Source organism: Myripristis murdjan, chromosome 2 (assembly GCF_902150065.1).
Source record: "Myripristis murdjan chromosome 2, fMyrMur1.1, whole genome shotgun sequence".
Lineage (NCBI taxonomy): Eukaryota > Metazoa > Chordata > Actinopteri > Holocentriformes > Holocentridae > Myripristis > Myripristis murdjan.
The window spans coordinates 10651896-10661879 of NC_043981.1; the positions used below are offsets into that span (position 1 = coordinate 10651896).

General features: G+C 42.2%; 1 protein-coding gene across 1 annotated transcript; it reads right to left on the reverse strand.

Moving 5' to 3' along the window:
- Positions 1–300: 300 nt before the first annotated feature.
- Positions 301–9780, reverse strand: LOC115372763 (cordon-bleu protein-like 1). The gene is made up of 10 exons (XM_030070875.1): positions 9477–9780; positions 8578–8734; positions 8013–8214; positions 7225–7450; positions 6708–6749; positions 6196–6296; positions 5811–6005; positions 5304–5403; positions 1553–2907; positions 301–1344 (listed from the first exon to the last, which is right to left on the reverse strand). The coding sequence occupies exons 2-10, from the start codon at positions 8667–8669 to the stop codon at positions 1291–1293; spliced, it is 2367 nt and encodes a 788-aa protein (XP_029926735.1). The 5' UTR covers positions 8670–8734; positions 9477–9780; the 3' UTR covers positions 301–1290.
- Positions 9781–9984: the final 204 nt, after the last annotated feature.

The following is a 9984-nucleotide window of genomic DNA, read 5'->3' on the forward strand; positions in this document are numbered from 1 at the left end:
TCTCCCTCTCTTCAGGTGGAGCGAAGAATGAGACAGAGAGAAAGACAGAGAGAGAGGGAGAAAGAGCGAGAGAGTGTGTCTTGAAGCAAGCCCACTCAGTCCAGGCCTGGCAAACAAGGAGCTTTAGCCACAGGCGGTTCTGGCTAGGTCTCTACCTCGCATAGCTCCTTGCTGTTCCTCCAAGGCCAGGGCTGGATCAATACATATAGTAGTGTGGATTCTTTTGGCACCCAAGTATAGTTATGCAGTATCGCCCCAAGGTATGGGTCCGTTAAAGACATAACAGTGTGTGCATGTGAGCAAAGTGGACTGAGTTTATTCAGGAAGGTGTTGAAATGCTTGGCACAGAATTGGTATTTACAACAAGGATGGTTTTTCCTTTTTTTCTTGCGTGAAACCCAGGATATTCTCATCATGTTCACATTAAATACTGCATGTACTCTTTACCCCTGAGCATGGCCTTGACATGACTGTGGAGTCTTGGATAGAGACAGACCTTCAGAAAACTTCAAAAGATGCTGGAGGAAAACTAAACATGAGTTTATTTCATTATTTAATAACGTTTAATTCATGCCCCCTGAGTGATTTGAAGAAACATCTCATACTGTCACTTAATCTGCAAGAAATCATATGATGAAAAATACCTAACACATGGTTATCATCAGATGTTTCATTTCAGAGACAGGCTTCTTCTGCCACCTGGTGACTAAAAAGCAAACAGTCTGGACTTCAGGGTTTATGTGCTTTACTGCATTATTAATTTCTGAAAGATTCAAAAATGGCATACAAAGTGAAGGAGAAAATAAATTCTTCTTAAAAAGCACAATTATTATGGCATGCACAAAATGTCTTTTGTCTTCGACAAGCAAACACACACACACAAAAAGAAAGAAAAAAAGACTCTCACGTCAGTATCACATCCGCCTTGGCACATCTTCAATCACAATTAAAAGGAAATACTGAGAAAACAGGACATTTTAACATAAACAACTCATGTCCTGTACATTTGGCCTTCTCGACAACAGAAAATGTTTATGTTCAATGTGTGAACACAGAGTTAAACATTAAATGAAACAACTCAGGGAGTCGTGTGCAAAAATCACAGCTCTTATCATTGTTGATTCTGATATAAACATACAACATGCAGGGACTTAATCAGTCTGATCTTAACCTCCCAGTGAAAGCAATGCAGCCAAAGCCCACTCCTCTGAGAAGTGAGTCAGCTGACCTCTGGGTGAAGTTATCTGGGGGTCACACAGTGAGTGTGTTGTCCCCCGTCACCTTGAGACCTCACCCCAAACAGGAACTTCCATTCACAAATGTGTGAGGAAGCCAGTCAGGCACCTGAGGCAGAAAGAGAGATAAAAAGGGGTATGTTTACATGCCATCTTTCCTCTGTTGGCTCAGTGTATATTCAGGGATTGTTTGAGAAGGTATTATATAGACTAATAAACACACACACACAGTCTGCCCATTTCCTGTGTATAACCTTAATCTAAGGTAGCATTTACTGCAACAATATTAAACTGAAAAAACCCCGGACAGCACTCACCGTTTTGGTATGTGGACTTGTGGGAGTAGGGAGGGTGCTGGGCAGGCCATGGGATATACGCTGCCCCAAGCTTTTTCCTTGACTCTGTACGCGGGACTTCTGGACAGCCAATGCCACTGCCTGGGCAAATCGGGAGGGGGCTGTGCCAATCATCTTGAGAGACTTTGGACTAATTGGAGAGCGGTAAGGCATGGCTGAGGTAGGCGCATCTAAATGGCCCGTGCTGAATGTTTCGCCTTGTCCATTGGAGATAGACCTTGATGGCTCGGGGGATAGCAGGGAGGAGGAAACAGGATCTTCTCTTGCCTCCTCCATACCTTCTAACTCTTCACAGAAGAAGACAGGTGGAGGAGGGGGAGGGAAACTGTCCTCTTCTTCCTCTTCAACCCCTTCCTCCTCAGCTGCCCTCTCATCAGTCTCTGAACGAGGTTGGTCCACCTCTTCGCAAAGAGATTGGTCAACAGGGCTTTTTATAGTTTCACACTCCAGCTCTGAGCTGAAATTATCATCACGGGTAAGTTCTTCATCTCTGTGGTCCAGTGGCTCAGTTTGTGGTGACTCCAATTTCACAGCAGGTACATCCTCTTCCTTTGACTTTTCGAGGTTTTCCTCAGCCTCAGCGGGAGGTGAGCTTGGACAGCTCTCATTTTCTGAATCAGGCAGAGGTGGAGGCAAAGGAGAAAGTTGGCTACTTGAGGACTGAGCCTCACCAGGACAGAGTTCTGACTCAGGCTGGGGTATTTCAGTCTCTGAGGTCTCTGGGGAACTTGGATCCTCCTGGGTCTCAGTCTGATTATTCTTAGCCTCAGCAGAAGCTTCACTGACGGTGTTATCGTCAGCTGATATCTGGGACTGGTCTGGGACTTCCAGGTTGAGCTCCACCTCAAAGGAACTCTGCTTCTTCAAGGGTACCACTTTGAATGTGGTCAGACCCTTCCTCTGTGCAGGATCCTCCCACTCGGGCTCAGCGGAAGGGGTAGATTTGAGAACAGATTCAAGCTCTGCATGCAAATCTCCATGATCTGCATTCTTCTGAGTCATCGACATAAAGGATGAGCCATTGTGTAATCTTGGAAAGGTGGCAGAGTTCTTCAAATGCTGGACGTGTGTGCCGCTGGAAAGAGAAGTGGTCAGGATTTTGGCTAGAGCAGAGCAAGCATGGGATAACTCTTTCCCTTCACACCCCTCTGTAGGCAGATATGGGTTGCTGACTTCATCCAGATGAGCCACTGAAGGTGGTGAGGGTGATGAGCGTGGATGTGGTTGTGATGAAGATGAGGATGGTGATAGGTTCACATAGTCTGACTCCTCACTTTCTCTCAGCTCCTCCACAGTATGCAGGGAGTTTACAGTCCCTGGGGAGACAGGATATAACTTAGCAATGCAGAAAAAAACAGATCAAGTATTTAGCTGAATTATTAAAATTTTGGGCCTTGTTATTTGATATCAAAAGGTAAACTTTTAGAAATGCCAGGCTAAAAACTGCTGTGTCCAGTAGTTGTATCCTCTAGACTGTCACCACGGAATACAAGTGTGTATATGGCATAAATAAATTAGCAATTTTAATATAATAACAGCCTGAAATAAAATAACAGAAAAATTCCAGCTTTAAAAACTATGTAACTATGTAATCTAACTTTCCTTCTCATGTCTTGTCTTTCCCTGATCAGATACAATCAAGCATTGCAATGTTGACAATAAAAAAAGAAAAAAAAAGTATTATAGTTAAATAAAATGTTAGAAATTTTATTATAATCAATGAAAATTGAACATCTGCCTGTGATCTACTGTTTCACAAGGAACTTAAAGATTATAAATTTAAAAAAAAAAAGTTGTAACATACAGTAGGTAATATACAAACAAAACAAAAGAATGGAACATTAAAAATACATGAACAATAAAGAAAAGCGACAAAAGAAAATATTTATTACACACAAGGCATCTTAAAACTAATCATTGTACCAGATTAGTTAATCAAGGTACCACATGCTACTATAGATATGAATACTGATTTGAATAAAGGCACATCAATTAGCTAAAGAAATCCAACTGATTAAAAGAAAAAAAAAACACACAAAGGACGTAAAGAGAAAAACTTTAAGACAGATAAGAAAGTTACACACACACACACACACACACAAAAAAAAAAAACAGTCAACTTGAGGAACAGTAAATATACAGCATGTGAACACAGCTGGCAACAGTGACAGAAAGAACCACGCAGGCTGATTAAAGCCTAACAAACTAAGATGGGAGGGAGGAGGAAGAGGCCACCGCAGGAGGAGAACGGAGAGGAGGAAGAGGGATGCAGCACAGAGGAGGAGAGGAAAAGGAGACAGCAGCAGCCCCTCAATCACCCCCCGCAGGTAACACAGAGTCTGTAAGCAGGGAGAAAAAGCTCGGCTTTAGGATAGTGACCTTCTGTCTCAAGTTGCCAAAAACAAAACACCATCCCAAGACCAAACTCCTTTGCACTGATATTGTCCTGAATAAAGCTGATCAATGCATGCAATCAAGTGGCTTCAGTTTTTCACGTCCATCAAAGTGCATAGAAGATGAGACTTGGGTGATGATATTAATAACGAAGCAAAAGTCAGTGTGCTACAGTAGGGAAGCCTGCATGACTACAAGGCCGCTGTGTGGCATGTAAATCTGCTTCACCGGTTTCACAGACCATGATTATGTAAGTGTAGGAGGACGGGTTCCAGCGTGTGTTTAATGATCATCAACTCGGGAGTGGGAGTTGTTTTTTCAGCCGGGCACTGAATTCTGACTCAGCAGTTTGATGCACTAACATGGCAATGAGAAAACAACAGGGGAGTGCACCAAAACAATGCTGGAACCAATGTAGTCAGCTAATAAAAAAAACTGCACAAAATTGCTGTACACTCTAAAGTATTCCCCAAGCCATCGCAGAGCAACAACAACAGGTATTTTAAACTGTCTAATAACAAAAATGGTCATTCTCCATTTAAGTCTGTGAAAGCAGATCAGCAAAAACCAACAATGCCCTGTGACAACCAGAACCCGAGCACAGAAAGCATATCAGACAGACTGATTAATACAAGGCAATGAAAGCTGGGACAATAGAGGGATTTATCTTGGAACAGACTGCACCCAACATGTTCTCTGTGCAAGGCCCTGGGTCACTTTAATTGCCCTGAACAGGGTTAAATTGTTCTGACTGATAAAAGCTGCATTCTGGAGAGGATTTAACTGCTAAATCTTCTATTTGATGGTATTTGCTTTGACATTTTAATCTTGATTTAGCGTCAGTCCCTTCTGACCTCATGTGACTCCGACTGAAGTCGTAAGGATTTTGGCAGATACTAGAATTCACCCTACTCCAGACGCATTTGATTTCCAATGAAATACTATAACAAGGTCAATGGGGATTACAACTACTACCATACTGCATCTTGTGTTATTTCAAAGATGCATCTCCAACATTCACCACTAGATGGCAAAAAGCTAAATATGCAGCAGGCCTGTCTATGTGATCAGGCAGCACTCAGCCAGCCAATACAAACTAAGCTGACTCTGATCCAACAGCGCTGACCTTTAAGACACCTCTGAATGGCAATAATCAGCACCCATTTGGCTGCAGGAAGCGTTTGCTGGCCGAAATCCCAGCTAATCATTAAAATGTAAACAAGTTCAGGACAGCATCCAGTGTAATCATGTAGCTCTTTTTGAGTGTGACTGCCATCATTTAGGTCAAATATCAGCGAGTTCTCTGTGAGGCTTTTACCTTCAACCTCTGTGTCTGCAGGCGCCGCCGGGTGTGCGTTTGCACAGGGAGGGGGCGGCGCCCTCCTCTTCGTCCTCCTTAAGGTAGAGTCTGTAGAGCTCTAAAGAGAGATTGGGGCAATATTTAGCATTTTCCCACATGCTTTGATGGAAAGGTTACCAGAAAACCTGATCACTTAGAGTTATACAGAGACATTAGAATAACATTAGACAGTTTCCCACATTTTTAAAATTTGTATTCATGTATTTATTACTTTGATGAACACTTAACCAGACTGCTTGATCACTTATAATAATAATTAAACTACCGCTACCATAATCTACCCCATTATGACTGATTCAGACAATGCCATTTTCACACACAGGTGCACCTTAAATTCTCCTGATGTCATAAAGTTTAAAAAAAGTGAATACATGTCACTAGTATTACATTATTTTTTATTTACACAGTATTATTTTCTCTGAAGGCTCTAAGATTTCCAATTTCACACACCCGCCACCAACCCACCTGTGGTCCACTGAGATGGAGGGTGCTGAGGTTGTTGGGCATGCTCTGGGACACACCCATGGGTGGCTGCGGAGCTGGTCTCTTCTTGGGCATGTCTGCTGGCGGGGTGTTAGAGCAGTAGACACCCAGTGAGTTCGTACTAGCTGCCAGCTCTTTGTTGAGACCGGGAGAATCCGGGGAACTCTGTGACCCATCCTTTAAGGGAGGAAAAGTATGATAAAACATTAATGATGGGATCAAATCCCAGCAAGAGGCCCACAGCATGGGTTTTGGTGCTATGGTGAAACAAAATCTAGATTTGGGTCAAGGGCAGAAAATCTTCTGAAAAGAGATGAATATTATAGTGGAGTTCGTCATTTCCCTCACATCAAAGTCGACATCATACCATTTCAGGATTTTTCTTCTTTCTTCTGAATAAGCTGAGGAATCCTTTGTTTTCCTTCTGTTTCCTCTCCTTCCTTGGCAGGTTTGTGTCTTGCACAAGATCTGGATCAGTGACAAATGATTCATTATTTTTACAGTCCTTACAGAAAATCTGTCTTGAGATGTGCCTGAAAGAACACACTGCATATACAGCATAAACAATGCACGAAGGATCAGAGAGGTGTTGCCTGTTGCATCATGACAGTTCCAACAGTATAAGGCAGGCAGTCAGAAAAGTCTTAACTTTACGATAGTCACTATCCCACTTGGCAAACCCCATTGACATGGCACCTAGTAGGGCTAAAATAAAATACTAAATTGCACAGTATTTGTTAAAAAAATATTTGGCCAGGTCTTTCTTCTTTGCAGGCCGCACATACTGTATAGCTGGAAAGGTGGATGGCAAAAAAAGGTTGCTCCTCATCTTGAGGACATTTACGAGATTTTGTGTGTGTGTGTGTGTGTGTGTGTTACCTTGTAGTGGAGGTGGTGAGATGACCTCTGTTGGAGTGACAGCTGTTTTGGACCAGATGAAATAGGTCAGATTGCACTGCTCGTGCAATATATTCAAAGTATTATCTTATATGTTTCAATATGACATTAGGGGTTGTGAAGAATACAGTACATATAAATTAAAATGTAGACATAAAAGCTGCAAAAAAAATGACATAACACATATGAGAATCACAAATTGTCTGGGTGAAGCATCTTTAAATAAGAATTCTTAAAACCTGTAAACACCTTGACCAATTAGTGAGCTTTCCTTTCCACAGCACTGTGCCAAGCTAAGTCAGGACACACTGAGCTGTGCTATTTTGTCCTGGGCTGGCTGTGCCTGTCTGGGTACACCCAGTTTGACTATTTAAATACTGACTTTTTTTTTTTTTTTTTTTTTGGATGATTGTAGTTTTGGAATACAAGTCCTCCTCTGGGTGGTTTAGGGAAACTGGTTTGGTTATTGTTGGTGAGGATGATCACCATAGGTTCTTACCAGCTGTGTCTCTGGCAAACACTTCCCTCAGCCCGTGGTCATTTAAGGACTTGGTCAGATCCAGCGGCTCTTGGGACTGGCAGTCTTTCAGTAAGACGGTCGTCTCTGCTTTAAATTCACACTTGTCACAGATTGCTGGCATCAACAGCTCCAGAGGAGCTCTGGGATTCACACGCACCACTGCCTTATGGGACTTATTGTAGTTTATCAAAAGACGAACAGTTGCCTGCAAGGAGATTGAGATTTTTTTTTACTTATTTCAAGGCAGCATGGCAGGATGGTTTATTTACAGACCACAATAAATCATACTGTGAAGAACGGAATAAATGATCACATTAATTAATGGCTTAATTGTTTTTCACTAATCTGAGTATAACAGTCCCACATGGGCCAGCAGAATATAAAATGAGCACATAATGTGATGATGCTGATTCATTTAGGCTTTGTGTTTCAGTCATATTGTATTGCCATGCCATGGATTTGAAATGACATCACATGTATGCACGTAACTGTAAATGCAGGCCTGTACTTTAAACAGTTATTTTATTTTAGTTATCCATTTCTAGCAATTGGCCACGGACCAAAGATAAATATTGGCCATCCAAGGCTTACTAGTACATCTGGTACAGTAATGTAAATTATGTGTACAGTCTTTGCCAAATACACCAGCAAAAAAACATATCTAAAAAATTTATTCCGGTGTATACATGCAGTCAACCCCTCAATGAAGTGCTTGTTTGGGATATAAAGTCTGATGAATCAAGCCGAAGGGTAGAGTCAATTTTCACCTCAGGCATGTAGGGCCTCCTGATCTTTTCCTCGACCCCTCTGGGTTTCAGCACAATCTTCTCGGCTTCCAGCGAGCCGATAGGAGAGTTTGGCTTGAAGCTGATGTTGTTTTTATTGGGCGAGAGGACCTCCACAGTGTAGTCTGAAGGATTCAGGTGGTAACTCGCACAAAGCATCACCAGTAAGTCCATCACAGGTTTACTATAAAGAGAAGAAAAGTCCAACTTACTTCCAAGTGCAAGTCAAGTTAACATCAAAACCAGAATAAATTGAGTTTTATTCAAGGCTAGGGACTGAAACAGGCAATAAACACTGTACATGTGTTTCCAAATGTACACAATGTCTTTCCTAAGCACTGACATGTTCCCTTGATCTTTAAATAAATCTGCTCTGTACTTTACTATAGAACATCCATGAATGCATATAAATTTTTGACTCATCAGGAGAAAGTCCGAGTAAAAACAGGCCTGAGGACAGTAAAAATGGCTCAAGATCAGCGCTCTTTTTTCTGAATGTAATCAAAATACACTAACAGGTCAGTGTGGGTTGCACTGTGTGTCCTACCTTCCATGCACTGTGGCATTTTTCTCCATCCCGCCTGGCAGAACCACAGACAGAGAGTGGTCTCTCTCCAGCGGATTCACCTCCTCATCCATTGGACCTCAAGGGAAATCAAAGACCGCTCAAGATCTGTCTCTGCACCCAGTGTCAGGTAAACCTCCTATGAGACAAGGATTTTAAAGAGAATAAAATGACCGCCTGCTGGTCAATATGCAGGGGCGCACCAAGATCTGAACATTTACAAAGAGCTTATCAAATGTTGCTTGAGAGAGTACCCACACCAAACCACAAGGGCGCACATACTTGGCCTGGCCATTGGTGCCAGTGTGAAATGCCTTGCTGCTGCTCTAAAGCATCTCAAGAATGACATCTGAGGGCCAAACACAAACGCACACCAATGAATGAAAACAGTTTGGCCTCAGGATGATGCCCTGCTGAATTCAGATTCCTCCCCTCTCCATCAAACCCCTAAGAATAATACTGAGGTTTATGGTTTTGAACACCGTCCAAATTTCTCCCGAATGATAATTAACCCCAAATTATCCCTAGAGCTCTTCTATAGCCCCAAACCACACACTGTTTAAAAATCTCAGGCTCTGTACTGACTGCTAAACATGCATACACTGAGAGAGCAAACTTTAAAACAAAATTACAAATAATATACATAGGAACCGTGGTGTTTCAAAGCCCTACATGCCTGTTTATTTAGATAGGGTTACATAGTATCATTAAAGCCGCTTGTTAAATTGCAGATTTAAATTCCCAGTGAAAACAATGCGAAAAGACGCTGGAAAACAGTCTCAAACGTGCAAATACAACTACAGACTATATTCCACACGAGGTCCAACTTCTAATGTCCTTAAAGCCGACGTGTAACCACATAAATAGCTTTATACACGTACGGCCTCTGGAAAAACAAGAGTAGTGCAAGTCCACACGGTAACCGACGGTCGCTCAGGTCAGCTAAGGGCGCTCCTTTCCGCTTCCATGAATTTAGCCCCTCTCAGTCTTCACCCTCGTCTTTCTGCAGGGTTTTTTTTTTTGGAGGAATAGTTTCTTTAGTAACTAGGCACAGGCTCCGCAACTCGGTGGAAGACAACGCCCGGTGTATTTTGAGGCATGAGTTCAACGGAGCATGCCTCTAAAACAGCTGCGTCTATCTGTTCATCAACAGATAGTGCCAATTCCCACGGCGCGCAGGACAGGACACACACCAATGAGTATACAGGGTGTGTTCTCTAATACACACACAGACACACAGACACACAGACACAAACACACAGGGGACTCTATCACATGAAACTAATTTTTATTTATTTATGTGCTCAGTCACTCATTCATTCATTCATAGGATTTGTTAAATAGGGATATTATTATTATTATTATTATTATTATTGTTGTTGTTGTTGT

Coding starts and splice junctions, on each gene's coding strand:
- LOC115372763 (XM_030070875.1), bottom strand. CDS start 8,669: ATGGATGAGGAGGTGAATCCGCTGGAGAGAGACCACTCTCTGTCTGTG. Junction 2,908..5,303: donor TGCAGACACAGAGGTTGAAG/GTAAAAGCCTCA, acceptor CTGTCTCCCCAG/GGACTGTAAACTCCCTGCAT. Junction 1,345..1,552: donor CAAGTCCACATACCAAAACG/GTGAGTGCTGTC, acceptor TTTCTGCCTCAG/GTGCCTGACTGGCTTCCTCA.